Source organism: Notothenia rossii, assembly GCF_949606895.1.
Source record: "Notothenia rossii genome assembly, chromosome: 9".
Classification (NCBI taxonomy): Eukaryota; Metazoa; Chordata; class Actinopteri; order Perciformes; family Nototheniidae; genus Notothenia; species Notothenia rossii.
This window is the reverse complement of record NC_136907.1, coordinates 903,939-921,559: the sequence shown is the minus strand read 5'-3', so window position 1 is coordinate 921,559 and position 17,621 is coordinate 903,939. Positions and strand designations below refer to the sequence as shown.

The 17,621-nt window shown below is 42.7% G+C and overlaps 1 protein-coding gene across 1 annotated transcript; it reads left to right on the top strand.

Moving 5' to 3' along the window:
• The first annotated feature begins 6,615 nt into the window (after positions 1–6,615).
• Positions 6,616–13,464, top strand: alg8 (ALG8 alpha-1,3-glucosyltransferase). The gene is made up of 6 exons (XM_079650564.1): positions 6,616–6,763; positions 7,323–7,401; positions 8,980–9,173; positions 9,365–9,474; positions 9,684–9,751; positions 13,315–13,464. The coding sequence occupies exons 1-6, from the start codon at positions 6,684–6,686 to the stop codon at positions 13,447–13,449; spliced, it is 666 nt and encodes a 221-aa protein (XP_079506690.1). The 5' UTR covers positions 6,616–6,683; the 3' UTR covers positions 13,450–13,464.
• The last annotated feature ends 4,157 nt before the right edge of the window (positions 13,465–17,621 follow it).

The window sequence follows — 17,621 nt, the reverse complement described above, 5'->3', positions numbered from 1 at the left end:
GTGCGTTCAGGGACTGTGGGAATCCTGAGCACTGCCAAGGTCGCTCGTGTTAATACGGTTTAAAAAAATAAATAATAATGATAATTGAGGTAATAAGGAACTTTAAAAATCTTCAATAATGACATAAATGAGAGGAAATATACACTTCTGCTGGTTTGAAATGAACGTGTAATGTTCTAACTCCTAATAGGATAACATGTACTTAATTGATCCCAATTTGGGACATTTTAGTTACAGCAGTTTAAAACAAACCAAGGCTGCACATAATAACATAATAACTAACTAAAAGAGCAGAAATAAACTATTCTAAAATATAAAAATCTCAAAATAAATACAAAAATAATTAAATAAATACGCCTATGAAATAAATTCTGAAATAAATAAACGAGGCAATATATATATATATTGCATATATGTATATATATATATATATATTGCATATATGTATATATATATATATATATATATATTGCCTCGTTTATTTAAAAAAAACATGATTTGACCCTCCTTTCCTTTTTCTTTCTTGATCCTCATTACAGTTCTTGACATCGGTCTGTTCTACTGGATTAACAACGTGTCACATGTTCTTAATTGACCAATCAGAATCGAGTATTCAACTAAACCGTGTAATAAAAATGTCTGTTTGTTACTGATGGCCAGATCATTTTCTAATTAAAATAAAAAGTACTCTGAGAACTTAATTTAGCCTCCGTAGTGTTTATGTTTGAATGTGGGCCGCAAATTGTTTTTAGATTCTTAAGTGAGCCCTGAGTGGAAAAGGTCGGGAACCGCTGGTCTAAGGAATGCAGACATTAAGGGCCCGACCACACGGAGACGAAACGGAGAGGAAAACGAATCGAAGTCGTTTTCAAAAAAGTTTTCTGTCCACACGAAAACGCTCGACCCGCTGGAGGCACTGTAGTACATATGCCGGGCCTGTAAGTGGCGCTGTACTTCCGCCACAAAATACACCAAAAGCAACGAATAAGACCGATGACGATTATTATTTGTATTATATTATTATTCTTGCTGATGGTTTTGGTAGAGGAGCTGTAGATTGTTGTTGTTGTTGGCAAAACGCATCAGCAATGACGCGGGTGACGCGGAGGTGAGCAGGAGAGGTGGGGAGAGGGGGGGCTATGGCGTCATCTTTTCAGGAAATGATCGTATAGGGCGTACACACGGAGCAGCAAGCGTTTAGTCTCCAGACTTACCCACTTTGGGAGCCGGTATCAAAGTGTATCAGTTTCCTGCTCCGAAGCCGCGGCTCTGTTTTCGGCCTCGTGTGGACGAGCCGTCTATAGGACAGAGAACGTTAGCGGATACAACTGATATCGTCTCCGTGTGGACGGGGCCTAACGGCCCATCTACACTACAGGCATGAAAAAATCTTGAAGCTGGGCGTGTCTGAAGCTTGGCGATTTTTTGCGAGCAACCAATCACATGAATCTCCCGCCCCCGACATACAAAGCAATAGCGATGTTAAAACGAAGTAAACTGGATATAAACTCTCCAAAAGGCGAACAAACTATCAGTTTCACCCACTGTCTCTGTCACCTCCCTCCATGCCTGGTTCCTCCGGTTTGTATCCCGGTAAATAGTTCCGGTCGTAAAGAACCGGGTGATTTGCTACCGTAATATCTTGTTTGGAATATGAGGAAATGAACTGCGGTCTGGCTCTCCCAGCTTGCACGCGGTTTGATTGGCTGAGCTTGCACTGGCGGGATTTGCATAAACGGGATTTGATTGGCTGATGCCAAGCATCGAGCCTCAAAAGTTGAACATTGTTCAACTTTTGATGCCGATAGATGCTCGTGATGCTTGCAAAGCCGTGCCATGCTCCCCACAATGCAGTTCGGCGAAGATTCAAAATCTTCTACGTCATCCCATTCAAGTGAATGGGCGAAGCGTTGAAAGCATTTTTTGATGCCTGTAGTGTAGACGTACCGTTAGGCTCTCCATGCAGCAAGAAGATGTTTCCTGGAATCCTTGACCACTCCTCTTCTTCCCTTTGTGTCTGATTCTGTGAATATAAGACCCTTTGCAAATCACCGGGCTTCAGTACTTCGCCGCAGACGGCTGGAAACTCAGAAGAGGAATAGTTTTGGGGAAAACTACAAGGTACCATGGGGTCAGATTATAATTTTCCAAACGGGGTTCTTTCAGTATGGAAGCCCATTTCCGCCACTTGAAAGAAATAAAATCCCCATGAAAAGTCATAATTATGAGATAAAAAGTTATTATGAGATACTTTGTCACAACAGACAAACTAGCAGCTCTTTGGCTCGAGTTCTCCTATTTATCTGGACACGGAAATGGATTGTGAGTACATTGAGGACTACTTTAAACGTAGATTTACAACAGATGAAATACTTAGTTTGCTTGCTGAGTCACATGGGGTTGTACTAAGCAAACGCACCCTTGAAAGGATTTTAAGCAAGAAGCAGCTCTGGCGTCGAAAGAATAAAACCGATGTGGCTGAGGTGGCAATCTTCATTGAACAGCAACTGGAAACATCTGGTCAGTGTCATGGTTACAGATGGATTGACTGACAGAGAAACAGTGTGAATACGGCTACAGTTATTGGATGGTGAAGGTGTTGATCTGAGGTCAAGAAACAGACTGCGAAGGCGCATCTACCAGAGCTGTGGTCCAAAACAACGTTTGGCACATTGATGGTTACGACAAGCTTAAGCAATCAGTGGATGCATTGACGGGTTTTCCAGAAAGATGATATGGCTTGAAGCTTACAAAACAAACAAAGACCCGAAGATCATCGCTGGCTGCTTTGTTGATGCTGCTATGGATGCTGGCGGGTGCCCTGCCGGACTCAGACTTGATTTAGGAACAGAAAAGGGCCGTATGGCTGAAATGCAGCAGTTTTTTCATTTTTCTGAGAACCAAGCTGAAACAGACGATGTGACCTTTGGTCCGAGCACTGGAAACCAGCGTATTGAACGATGGCTGGCCCTGAAAACTGAGTGTAGATGGCTACTTCTCAGACAACTTCTTGGACCAGTCCTTGATCCAGTTCTGCTTTCTACAAATAATCCAGGTACTTGTCACATTATGAAATAAATAAATGTTGAATGTGGTGAATATTTTTAAAGAGCCACAAATGAACATGTGTAAAATAGAAATTGCCAGTTTTCCGTGGATAGAGTGAATAATAAGTTATTGTTTCTGGCTAACAAAAATATGTGGGTATTCGGAGTAGCTGTGTCAAATAAGTAGGTATTTTAGAATTTTTATTTTCGGGTTTATCCACCACATTTGTATAGCTGTTAAGATATAACATTAGTTGCACTGCTGCAATTTACATTTTACAGGTATTAATATGATTGTGCCAACCTACCATGGTACAACTAGAAGACACATCTCACAAATATAACCAACCATGGGTCAGGACTATACTTGACTAAGGCACTAATCACCACTGCCCAGTATTTTTATACTTTCTATTTGACTGAATATGATTTGCCGCCTAGGAGGAACTTAATGAGGTTGTATTGACTTGGAACAATCACAGAGTCCGTCAAGTCCATAACTCACGGTCACCCCATGGACGTCCCTCACCTGTATGGAGGCAGAGATTGTTTGCACCACGTGGACCTGGAGAAAGTTCAAGTCTGCCTTGATGAGTGTGTGTTCAAGGACTTCCCATGTGATGAAGATGTGTTCCATATCTGTGTGGAGCTAATGTCAGAGTATAATCTGAAATTAACAAATGATGTGTTTGAAACTGTTAACCTGTATATCACACTCAGACAACTGATGAACAATGAACTGGATCATTCACTTTCCTGGGGCAGTGTCACCATTTATATTTCAGAAATGTGTTTTTGTTTCCTGTTTCATTCCAGGACGAATTTAAATATAAATACTGATTGCAGTTGTCAGAATTATAATATACTTGAACCTGAGATGAATGAAAGTATAATTGTAGCTGTTTGAGACTCGTCAAAGATGTACCAAATATTCTCAGTACATATATTTGTATGTAAACACAAACAAAGTCATGTGTTGCCCTTAGATTGACTGTGTGTAAAAACAGGATACAAATGCAAAATAGTAATACACACATGTATTAATATAATTATTTATTTAACTATTTAAACAGAGAGCATAGAAAATTGCTGTTTTCATTTTGACTGGATGTAATTGTTTCCAAGCAGCTCTTTGATGGCTGAGTCAGTGAGCATGTCCTGTGTCATATCACGATAAGAAGAACATCAGTTTGAAGGCAGCAGCTGTTTCCCTTTCATCCTCTCTCCTTCTGCATCCCTCCATCCTCCCACTGCTTTCACAAAGGTGTGCTAAGCCAGGGAAGAGCAAGCAGCAGAGAGAGAGAGACAGAGCGAGTGGCTTCCTCAAACACTCCTCTCTCCTCGCTCCTTTCTCCCCCTCCATTTATCGGAATCCAACCAACCAGCTGGCAGACTTCAATCAACCTCTGAAACCAAAATTGCTGTTTTCATTTTGGCTGCATTTGAATGTAACTTGCTACAGCCTCAGCAGCCTTTAATCGTAATCCATCGATACGTTACGGCAGGCTGTATTGGATGTTGCCTCTCGTGGTGTGCTTGCCGCTTTACCTTGTGGACGCTCCATCGTGCTTTCTCTTGCACCGTCATGGTTTGTTGACATTCTTTCTTCTCGATTGTCGTGGAGACAAGTTGGATGTCCCTTTTCGCATGTTTCGCGCATCTTTCTGTTTTGACATTCCTTTGAGCGATGGCCAGATTTTAAACAGCCAAAGCACAACTTCTTCTCTTGAACAAACTTGACTCGCTCAGAGATTGTCTCATTCCTGAATTTGTAACATTCATGCAGACCGTGTCCCGTCTTCTCACAGGAAAGACAGTTTGTGTTGTCTGCTCTTTCATCTGTGTCTGTAGTCAATGCGTTTGCTCCAGGACTTCTGTTCCTTCAAATCTTTCCTTTTTCGCTTTCTCTTGATTTTAGAGCATGGAGAGATGTTAATGGGTTGCAAGCTATTTTGGCTTCACGTGTGAGGAATGTAACAAACTGGCTGAAGGTTGGGAACGTGTGATTTTGTTCTTCCGTTTCTGTGACCTTTCTGTTCCAACTCGAGGTCAACCAGTCTGGAAGTTTAGCAAGCATCTTTTGGTTTTCGTTGCAGTCGTTAAGTACCTCAAGTCCTTTGATCTGTGACGTGGCAGCCTCACAGCTGCGAAGGAAGTCAGAGAGCTCTTGAAGTTCTACGCTGTCTTTGGAACTTGTCTTGGGCCATGCATCAAGCTTATCTCTGAAGGCCTTAGCAATGAGGAAAGGATTACCGTACCTCTCTTCTAGGATGGTCCACGCGGTATGATAGGCTGACTCTGTGCCTAGCAGGAAGTAGCTCTCTCTGGCCTTCTTGGCGGGACCACCCACGTACTTTCTTAGATAGTATATCTTTTCTTCAGCTGGGATGTTTTTCCTGTCAACGAGTGTACGAAAGGAGACCTTCCAGTCATGGAACCTCAGTGGGTCACCACGTTGTAGGTTCAGGTACAGGTAGACGACTTGCACTGATGGACTCTGCGAGAGCTCTGATAAGAGCTGAAGTGCTGTCTTCTTGTGTTTGTTGTGTCGCAGCTTGAGGTGGTGAGTTCAATGCTTTTATGCTTGAGTTCTTCTTTCACAACCAGAGGAACATGTTGATGGAGCAGCTCGCTAATTTCTTGGTCTGAGCATTCATTCTGTTCATATACTTGATGTCTCGCCTTTGCAGCTTTTAGCTTCTTTACTGTTTCTAATCGCTCTAGTTGTCTGCGCTTGGCTTGTAACTCTCTTTGCCTCTCAGCATTTTCTATAAGCTAAATGTCTTAAGGAGAAGAGCCTTAATCGCCTCATATTTGCCATGGTGTGGGGGGGTCTGTGATAAAACCAACCAACCTGGACGACGTGGAGCATCCATTCATCTCAGAGAGGTTAATACATGACTGCTCTGCATGATAAGCTAGCAGGAATGAATAGCTAAAGCTACAGGTGTTCCCACTAAAGGGTCCGTGTAGCAACACAACAAGCAAGGTGAATTATGGTCCAACATGGTGTCACCACACCACCATATTAAACCTCTGTTTTAAAACATAGATTGTATTAAACCACTGTATTAAACAATAGACGGTTTTAAACCACTGTATTACACCACTGTATTAAAACATAGATTGTTTTAAACCACTGTATTAAACCACTGTATTAAAACATAGATTGTATTAAAAGATAGACTGTTTTAAACCACTGTATTAAACCACTGTATTAAAACATAGATTGTATTAAAAGATAGACTGTTTTAAACCACTGTATTAAACCACTATATTAAACCACTGTATTAAAACATAGATTGTATTAAACCACTTTATTAAAACATAGATTGTATCAGATTAAAACACAGATTGTATTAAACCGGATCCTGATTTTATTCCACAAGAGAAGTTCAATATTCCTGACTTTACGAGTCGACATTGAATGACACTCAATGATTACTGCCCTTCAAAAATATAAAACAATAAAACAAAAATAACGATAAAGTTTCCATACAGCAGCTGCTGCGTTTTATATTATCAGTATTATTATATATTTGATATAAAATACAAATAATCTGTTGAGTCTACACACAGTGTCCGTCACGGAGTTTGTCAATAAAGTTGTTCCCGTTGAATCCCGTCGGAGGTGTCATGGCGGCGGCGGACAGCTCCTGGTTTCCAGCTCTATCTTTGGGAGTTTCTCTCTTCAAGTGTCTGTTTATCAGCGCATAGTGAGTTCAGACACTTCAATGTCAACCTGATCCTGTTCCTGCAGAAGCCTCAGCACTAATGCATTAATGTAAAGGAGGATACATTAGAAGATAGCGCGAGAACTGCTAGCATAATGCTAACACACCGAGAAGCTAAAAACAAGAAAATACACTTTGGATTAAATCCTGATGATAGAGAAGTGATTTGTGCATTATGTGTTTAACCGTCAGTGTAATTAGACTTTATATGAAGTGATGATTGTTGACATTAACGCGACGTGTCATAAATAAATATATAAAGTGTAATCCAGCCAAACGGCCGCAAGATGGCGCTGTTTCACACAAACAAGAACAACGTTTGAGTTGTACGATTATAAAGTCATTATTAATTATAAGCAGAGGTGGAAGAAGTACTCAGATTCTTTACTTTGGTAAAAGTACCAAAACCACACTGAAACATACCCAATTGCAAGTAGAAATAGAAAAGTACTTGCAGTGTCTCAGTCCATTGTAAAATACCTTGAAGTACTTGTGATGTTAAGAGAGAGCAGTTTGTTCTGACGCTCTGTGTTTCCTTCAGTCACTCCACAGACTTCGAGGTGCACAGGAACTGGCTCGCCATCACTCACAGCCTGCCGCTGGACCGATGGTACCACGAGGTCAGAGACACTCTATGCATCTGGACCACTTTCAAAGGTCACCTATTCTGCAACACCCTCTTCTTCATGTCTCCTCTACATCAACATGTGTCCCCTCTTCTCCATGTCTCTTCTTCATCAACATGTGTCCCCTCTTCTCCATGTCTCCTCTACATCAACATGTGTCCCCTCTTCTCCATGTCTCCTCTACATCAACATGTGTCCCCTCTTCTCCATGTCTCTTCTACATCAACATGTGTCCCCTCTTCTCCATGTCTCTTCTACATCAACATGTGTCCCCTCTTCTTCATGTCTCTTCTACATCAACATGTGTCCCCTCTTCTTCATGTCTCTTCTACATCAACATGTGTCTCCTCTTCTTCATGTCTCTTCTACATCAACATGTGTCTCCTCTTCTTCATGTCTCTTCTACATCAACATGTGTCCCCTCTTCTCCATGTCTCTTCTACATCAACATGTGTCCCCTCTTCTACATCAACATGTGTCCCCTCTTCTTCATGTCTCTTCTACATCAACATGTGTCCCCTCTTCTTCATGTCTCTTCTACATCAACATGTGTCCCCTCTTCTTCATGTCTCTTCTACATCAACATGTGTCCCCTCTTCTTCATGTCTCTTCTACATCAACATGTGTCCCCTCTTCTTCATGTCTCTTCTACATCAACATGTGTCCCCTCTTCTTCATGTCTCTTCTACATCAACATGTGTCCCCTCTTCTCCATGTATCTTCTACATCAACATGTGTCCCCTCTTCTCCATGTCTCTTCTACATCAACATGTGTCCCCTCTTCTACATCAACATGTGTCCCCTCTTCTTCATGTCTCTTCTACATCAACATGTGTCCCCTCTTCTTCATGTCTCTTCTACATCAACATGTGTCCCCTCTTCTTCATGTCTCTTCTACATCAACATGTGTCCCCTCTTCTTCATGTCTCTTCTACATCAACATGTGTCCCCTCTTCCTCATGTCTCTTCTACATCAACATGTGTCCCCTCTTCTTCATGTCTCTTCTACATCAACATGTGTCCCCTCTTCTTCATGTCTCTTCTACATCAACATGTGTCCCCTCTTCTTCATGTCTCACCTACATCAACATGTGTCCCCTCTGTGGAAAGAGACTCTGAAAGTTTCAGGAACAAAGATTCTCTCTCTTTTTGATCCATTTCTATAAAAACCTGTCTGAAAATGAGCTGATCAGATTTTGGCCACTTGATGATGTCATAACGATGTTTTGTCTTGTGTAACCATTAGCCAATCAGCAACCAAGGTAACCCCCTACCCCCCCCCCCTTTTATCACCTGAATCTCCTCTAGAGCTCCATTGAGTTCTTTGTAACCAAATGTCTCTCAGAGGGGCGTGGGGAGGGGCTCCTTATTTTCTCCTAAAGTAATACACAGAGAATCAGCACTTTGGAAACAGGGCTGAATCAGAGTGGATTATGGGTAATGCTGCAATGATCTGTTTGGTGTTTCAGCCAATCAGAGACAGGCAGCTGTGATATATTGATGAGAAACAGTATAATAGATTTTTCTTTTTTCATTCCATTAACTGTTGGGTCTCTTTGGGGGTGTCTCCAGAACTCTTCGGAATGGACCCTGGATTACCCCCCGCTGTTCGCCTGGTTCGAACTGGCTCTGTCTCAGGGCGCTCGGCTGCTCCACCCCCCCATGCTGCTGCTGAGCAACCTGAACTACAGCAGCCCTGAGGCCGTGCTCTACCAGAGACTCACCGTCATCTGCACCGACCTGCTGTTCCTCTACGCTGTTAGAGAGTGAGAGACACACACACACACACACACACACACACACACACACACACACACACACACACACACACACACACACACACACACAAGAGGGATTGCAATAGAGATATTAACAATCCAAGAAATTAACGGATAGAAAGTCATAATAAATCAGTGTCTCCAGGAGCTCGATGCTGATTGGCTCTCTCCTCCTGCAGGTGTTGCCGGTGCGTTCAGGAGCAGAAAGGATCGCGGGAGGTTCTGAACCGGCCGTCCTTCGTCCTGGCCGTCCTGCTGCTCTGGAACTTCGGCCTCCTCATCGTCGACCGTATCCTACAACCAGGAAACTCAGGGTTAGGGTTATCAATATCAACCATCATTGACCTACATGTGATAGATTTCTCTAACTTGATAAAGCTCTAGGGAGCGGCGCAGACCTTCGTATATTTGTCTGTATGTGGCCCTCGGTGGAAAAGGTTTGGACACCCTGCTCTACTTCATGATCAATATGTTAACACCTCCTTCACATCCCCTCAGATATTCACTTCCAGTATAACGGCTTCCTGTTCGGAGTCCTGCTGCTGTCCGTGGCAAAACACATGCAGGTACATGCTCTTATTTTGAAAGGGTCTGATGAAAAGAGCTCATTACATTTCATCAGGTTTTTGGTGTTCTAAAGTCTTATTTTGAAAGGGCCTGATATAAAGTCTTATTTTGAAGGGCCTGATATAAAGTCTTATTTTGAAGGGCCTGATATAAAGTCTTATTTTGAAAGGGTATGATATAAAGTCTTATTTTGAAGGGCCTGATATAAAGTCTTATTTTGAAGGGCCTGATATAAAGTCTTATTTTGAAAGGGTATGATATAAAGTCTTATTTTGAAAGGGTCTGATATAAAGTCTTATTTTGAAGGGCCTGATATAAAGTCTTATTTTGAAGGGCCTGATATAAAGTCTTATTTTGAAAGGGTATGATATAAAGTCTTATTTTGAAAGGGTATGATATAAAGTCTTATTTTGAAAGGGCCTGATATAAAGTCTTATTTTGAAGGGCCTGATATAAAGTCTTATTTTGAAAGGGTATAATATAAAGTCTTATTTTGAAAGGGCCTGATATAAAGTCTTATTTTGAAAGGGTATGATATAAAGTCTTATTTTGAAAGGGTATGATATAAAGTCTTATTTTGAAAGAGTCTGATATAAAGTCTTATTTTGAAGGGCCTGATATAAAGTCTTATTTTGAAATGGCCTGATATAAAGTCTTATTTTGAAAGGGTATGATATAAAGTCTTATTTTGAAAGGGTATGATATCAGAAAGTTGATTAAACTCTTATTTTGAGAACAGATATATGAAACAAAGCTATTATGAAACGGGCCCGAGGGCCACTAAATTATTGGCAATACGCAAAAAGCAAGCAATTAGTCATAAAATGAGAGACCCTTATACAAACGGGTTATCATGCATACCAGAAAATATAGAGAACATATTTCTGGGATACTACAAAGATTTATATTCACAGCCTCCATCTGCAACGGAAGAAGAAATTAGAACCTTTCTAAATCCACTGGATTTACCATCAATTGGCAGTTTACAAAATGATACATTAACAGCTGATATTACATTAAAAGAGGTTATAGATGCAATAAATACGTTAAAAAAGAACAAGTCTCCAGGTAGCGATGGATGCCCTGCAGAATGGTATCAGCTGTTTAGAGAGGAAATGGCACCGTTACTCCTGGCGTCCTTCAATTGGACTCTCCAAAAGAATACGATGGACTGAAGCAATCATATCCGTCATTCCAAAACCGGGAAGCGATAAGGGATTCTGTGGGAACTATAGGCCGATCTCGATATTAAATGTAGACTACAAAATCTATACAACCATTATTTCTAAACGATTGAGCACCTTCATAGACGATTTAATAGAAGAAGACCAAACAGGATTTATGAGGGGAACGCCAGACCCAGGAGAATATCAGGAGGACACTACATGTAGTAGAACAAGGACAACACAAGATACTTTGTTGGTAAGCATAGACGCAGAAAAAGCATTCGATCGGCTGGATTGGGCTTTTTTGTGTACAGTGTTAGAACGACTAGGATTCAATAATAAATCAATACAATGCATAAAAACACTATCAACGACCTACTGCTGGAATTAAAATAAATGGAAACTTATCTGATAGATTTGGCTCACAGAGATCGACTCTGCTCATTGAGCCTCGAGCTCAAGCAATCCGCCCAAAACAGGGAATGACAGGAGTGGTGGTGAATGGTAGTGAACACGAGGTGGGGCTCTTTGCTGATTCCTCGAGCAACCAAATGCATCGCTCCCAGTACTGATGAGGCTACTTGAATCATATGATCATCTCTCAGGATACAAGATGAATGTCTCAAACACACAGGTACTTGCTCTTAACTATACTCCATCAACAGAGATCAAATCATTGTTTAATTTGAATTGGAATCACATCACACAATTTACATCACTAAAGGAACATCTAAAATATTCAAAGCAAATGATGGCAAGATCAATGAGGAGATTCAAAAAGATGTAGACAGATGGTCGACTCGACCACTGGGTTATAGTTCAAGAATTGAGACAGTCAGGATGAATATATTACCCAAGCTTCTATACCTATTCCAGTCCCTACCAATACATGTTGCTCAAAATCTATTCACAAATTGGGATAGGATAATATCTAGGTTTCTTTGGGGAGGTAAAAAACCCAGAGTCAGATATGAAGCCCTCCAACTCCCAAAGGATAAAGGGGGTATGGGCCTCCCGAGTCTGAAAGGACACTTCTATGCTGCCCAGCTGAGATGCTGCTGCTGCTGTAAACCACGTGATACAGCTAAGGGGAAAGAGCATTTGGAGAATACCCTATTCAGAGTATTATAGGAGATAAGGACACATGCAAACAAATGTAGAATCAAATGGATTCAATTACATTATTCACACTGGAGTTATGGTTTAAAATAGGAAAGAATCACAAAATACAAGAAGACATAAATATATTGAAATGGGTAGCATTCGACTAACTGTGTACCAGCAAGACGAGACGAATGTTTCAAACAGTGGGTGACAGCAAGGGAATCACAGCATGGTGGGCAACTAAGGGATTATTATAGAAGACCCATCAGGGGAACACCCTCCAAGGACGCGAATGAATTGATTCAGACTATAATCAATTCGTATGGAGGAAAACCAATTAGGACTATATCTGTACTATATCGAGCACTAACAATGAACAAACATTCAACCACATATATAAAAGAAAAATGGGAATCAGAATTCAACACGAAATTGAAAATAAGGAATGGCAAAACATGTGCAGAATACACCAATCATCCACCAGCTCGCAGATATGGAAAAATCTGATCTGTTTTTTTATAACACCCAAAGTTAAAAACAGATACTCAAATGTAAAGCCACCCTGCTGGAGGGAATGTGGAACAGCAGAAGCAGATCTTTTGGAAATGTCACAAAATAACAACGTTTTGGGGAATGGTTCATAAAGTAGTACAAAAGATAATCGGATATGATTTCCTCAAGAGTTTTATGATTCTTTATTTGGGTAATTTTACGGAAAATGATTTACAACCAAGAGATAGATGCTTAGTTAAAGTGTTGTTGAGCCTTCACAAGGAAATGGGGGCAAGTGGATATCCCTACCCAAGGACAATGGATGGAGATAGTAGAGGAAATCTACATATCTACACATCGGTTGAGACTAAGTCTACCAAAAATGGAAGACCAGTGGAAAGGATGGACATTATATAGAGAAGAAGACAAACACATTGGACAAGATAATCCAGGAAACCATTGAGATTTAAATTCCCGACAAGAGCTCTTTTGGACAGTTGTTTTTTATTTCATTTTTGAGTTGCCCGTTGCGCCTCAACATGTGGATGCAAATTGAAATTGTATTTTTGAATGTCAAAGTTAAATGACAGTATGTGCGTTTGGAATTCAGTGCAAATATTTTCAATAAAAGCAAAGTATAACAAATAAAATAAAACTCTTATTTTGAAAGAGTCTGTAGGACGTTGATTACACTCTTATTTTGAAAGGGTCTGCTGTCAGAAAGCTCGTTAAACTCTTATTTTGAAAGGTTCTGATGTCACAAAGTTGATTAAACGTCCTCTCTGTTATCTGTGCTGCAGTCTCTCCACCTGCAGGGGGCGCTGCTGTTCGCTGTGCTGCTGAACCTGAAGCACATCTTCCTGTACGTAGCCCCGGCGTACGGAGTCTACCTGCTGAGGAGCTACTGCTTCACCCAGGACAACTCAGGTACCTGAACACACCTTTAATCATACTGCTAGTGCTTCACCCAGGACAACTCGGGTACCTGAACGCACCTTTAATTATACTGCTTCAACCAGGACATCTTAGGTACCTGAACACACCTTTAATCATACTGCTAGTGCTTCACCCAGGACAACTCGGGTACCTGAACACACCTTTAATCCCACTGCTTCACCCAGGACAACTCGGGTACCTGAACACACCTTTAATCACACTGCTTTACCCAGGACAACTCAGGTACCTGAACACACCTTTAATCACACTGCTTTACCCAGGACAACTCAGGTACCTGAACACACCTTTAATCACACTGCTTCACCCAGGACAACTCGGGTACCTGAACACACCTTTAATCACACTGCTTCACCCAGGACAACTCAGGTACCTGAACACACCTTTAATCACACTGCTTCACCCAGGACAACTCAGGTACCTGAACACACCTTTAATCACACTGCTTCACCCGGGACAACTCAGGTACCTGAACACACCCTTAATCACACTGCTTCACCCAGGACAACTCAGGTACCTGAACACACCTTTAATCACACTGCTTTACCCAGGACAACTCAGGTACCTGAACACACCTTTAATCACACTGCTTCACCCAGGACAACTCAGGTACCTGAACACACCTTTAATCACACTGCTTCCCCCAGGACAACTCGGGTACCTGAACACACCTTTAATCACACTGCTTCACCCAGGACAACTCGGGTACCTGAACACACCTTTAATCACACTGCTTCACCCAGGACAACTCAGGTACCTGAACACACCTTTAATCACACTGCTTCACCCAGGACAACTCAGGTACCTGAACACACCTTTAATCACACTGCTTCACCCAGGACAACTCAGGTACCTGAACACACCCTTAATCACACTGCTTCACCCAGGACAACTCAGGTACCTGAACACACCTTTAATCACACTGCTTTACCCAGGACAACTCAGGTACCTGAACACACCTTTAATCACACTGCTTCACCCAGGACAACTCGGGTACCTGAACACACCTTTAATCACACTGCTTCACCCAGGACAACTCGGGTACCTGAACACACCTTTAATCACACTGCTTCACCCAGGACAACTCGGGTACCTGAACACACCTTTAATCACACTGCTTCACCCAGGACAACTCAGGTACCTGAACACACCTTTAATCACACTGCTTCACCCAGGACAACTCAGGTACCTGAACACACCTTTAATCACACTGCTTCACCCAGGACAACTCGGGTACCTGAACACACCTTTAATCACACTGCTTCACCCAGGACAACTCAGGTACCTGAACACACCTTTAATCACACTGCTTCACCTAGGACAACTCGGGTACCTGAACACAACTTTAATCACACTGCTTCACCCAGGACAACTCGGGTACCTGAACACACCTTTAATCACACTGCTTCACCCAGGACAACTCGGGTACCTGAACACACCTTTAATCAAACTGCTTCACCCAGGACAACTCGGGTACCTGAACACACCTTTAATCACACTGCTTCACCCAGGACAACTCAGGTACCTGAACACACCTTTAATCACACTGCTTCACCCAGGACAACTCAGGTACCTGAACACACCTTTAATCACACTGCTTCACCCAGGACAACTCGGGTACCTGAACACACCTTTAATCACACTGCTTCACCCAGGACAACTCAGGTACCTGAACACACCTTTAATCACACTGCTTCACCTAGGACAACTCGGGTACCTGAACACACCTTTAATCACACTGCTTCACCCAGGACAACTCGGGTACCTGAACACACCTTTAATCACACTGCTTCACCCAGGACAACTCGGGTACCTGAACACACCTTTAATCAAACTGCTTCACCCAGGACAACTCGGGTACCTGAACACACCTTTAATCACACTGCTTCACCCAGGACAACTCGGGTACCTGAACACACCTTTAATCACACTGCTTCACCCAGGACAACTCGGGTACCTGAACACACCTTTAATCACACTGCTTCACCCAGGACAACTCGGGTACCTGAACACACCTTTAATCACACTGCTTCACCCAGGACAACTCGGGTACCTGAACACACCTTTAATCACACTGCTTCACCCAGGACAACTCAGGTACCTGAACACACCTTTAATCACACTGCTTCACCCAGGACAACTCGGGTACCTGAACACACTTTTAATCACACTGCTTCACCCAGGACAACTCGGGTACCTGAACACACCTTTAATCACACTGCTTCACCCAGGACAACTCGGGTACCTGAACACACCTTTAATCACACTGCTTCACCCAGGTCAACTCGGGTACCTGAACACACCTTTAATCACACTGCTTCACCCAGGACAACTCGGGTACCTGAACACACCTTTAATCAAACTGCTTCACCCAGGACAACTCGGGTACCTGAACACACCTTTAATCACACTGCTTCACCCAGGACAACTCAGGTACCTGAACACACCTTTAATCACACTGCTTCACCCAGGACAACTCAGGTACCTGAACACACCTTTAATCACACTGCTTCACCCAGGACAACTCGGGTACCTGAACACACCTTTAATCACACTGCTTCACCTAGGACAACTCGGGTACCTGAACACACCTTTAATCACACTGCTTCACCCAGGACAACTCGGGTACCTGAACACACCTTTAATCACACTGCTTCACCCAGGACAACTCGGGTACCTGAACACACCTTTAATCAAACTGCTTCACCCAGGACAACTCAGGTACCTGAACACACCTTTAATCACACTGCTTCACCCAGGACAACTCAGGTACCTGAACACACCTTTAATCACACTGCTTACCCCAGGACAACTCAGGTACCTGAACACACCTTTAATCACACTGCTTCACCCAGGACAACTCAGGTACCTGAACACACCTTTAATCACACTGCTTCACCCAGGACAACTCAGGTACCTGAACACACCTTTAATCACACTGCTTCACCCAGGACAACTCGGGTACCTGAACACACCTTTAATCAAACTGCTTCACCCAGGACAACTCGGGTACCTGAACACACCTTTAATCACACTGCTTCACCCAGGACAACTCGGGTACCTGAACACACCTTTAATCACACTGCTTCACCTAGGACAACTCGGGTACCTGAACACACCTTTAATCACACTGCTTCACCCAGGTCATCTCAGGTACCTGAACACACCTTTAATCACACTGCTTCACCCAGGTCATCTCAGGTACCTGAACACACCTTTAATCACACTGCTTCACCCAGGACAACTCGGGTACCTGAACACACCTTTAATCACACTGCTTCACCCAGGACAACTCAGGTACCTGAACACACCTTTAATCACACTGCTTCACCCAGGACAACTCAGGTACCTGAACACACCTTTAATCACACTGCTTCACCCAGGACATCTCAGGTACCTGAACACACCTTTAATCACACTGCTTCACCCAGGACATCTCAGGTACCTGAACACACCTTTAATCACACTGCTTCACCCAGGACATCTCAGGTACCTGAACACACCTTTAATCACACTGCTTCACCCAGGACAACTTAGGTACCTGAACACACCTTTAATCACACTGCTTCACCCAGGACAACTCAGGTACCTGAACACACCTTTAATCACACTGCTTCACCCAGGACAACTCAGGTACCTGAACACACCTTTAATCACACTGCTTCACCCAGGACAACTCGGGTACCTGAACACACCTTTAATCACACTGCTTCACCCAGGTCATCTCAGGTACCTGAACACACCTTTAATCACACTGCTTCACCCAGGTCATCTCAGGTACCTGAACACACCTTTAATCACACTGCTTCACGCAGGACAACTCAGGTACCTGAACACACCTTTAATCACACTGCTTCACCCAGGTCAACTATGGTACCTGAACACACCTTTAATCACACTGCTTCACCCAGGACAACTCAGGTACCTGAACACACCTTTAATCACACTGCTTCACCCAGGTCAACTATGGTACCTGAACACACCATTAATCACACTGCTTCACCCAGGTCAACTATGGTACCTGAACACACCATTAATCACACTGCTTCACCCAGGTCAACTATGGTACCTGAACACACCTTTAATCACACTGCTTCACCCAGGACAACTATGGTACCTGAACACACCATTAATCACACTGCTTCACCCAGGT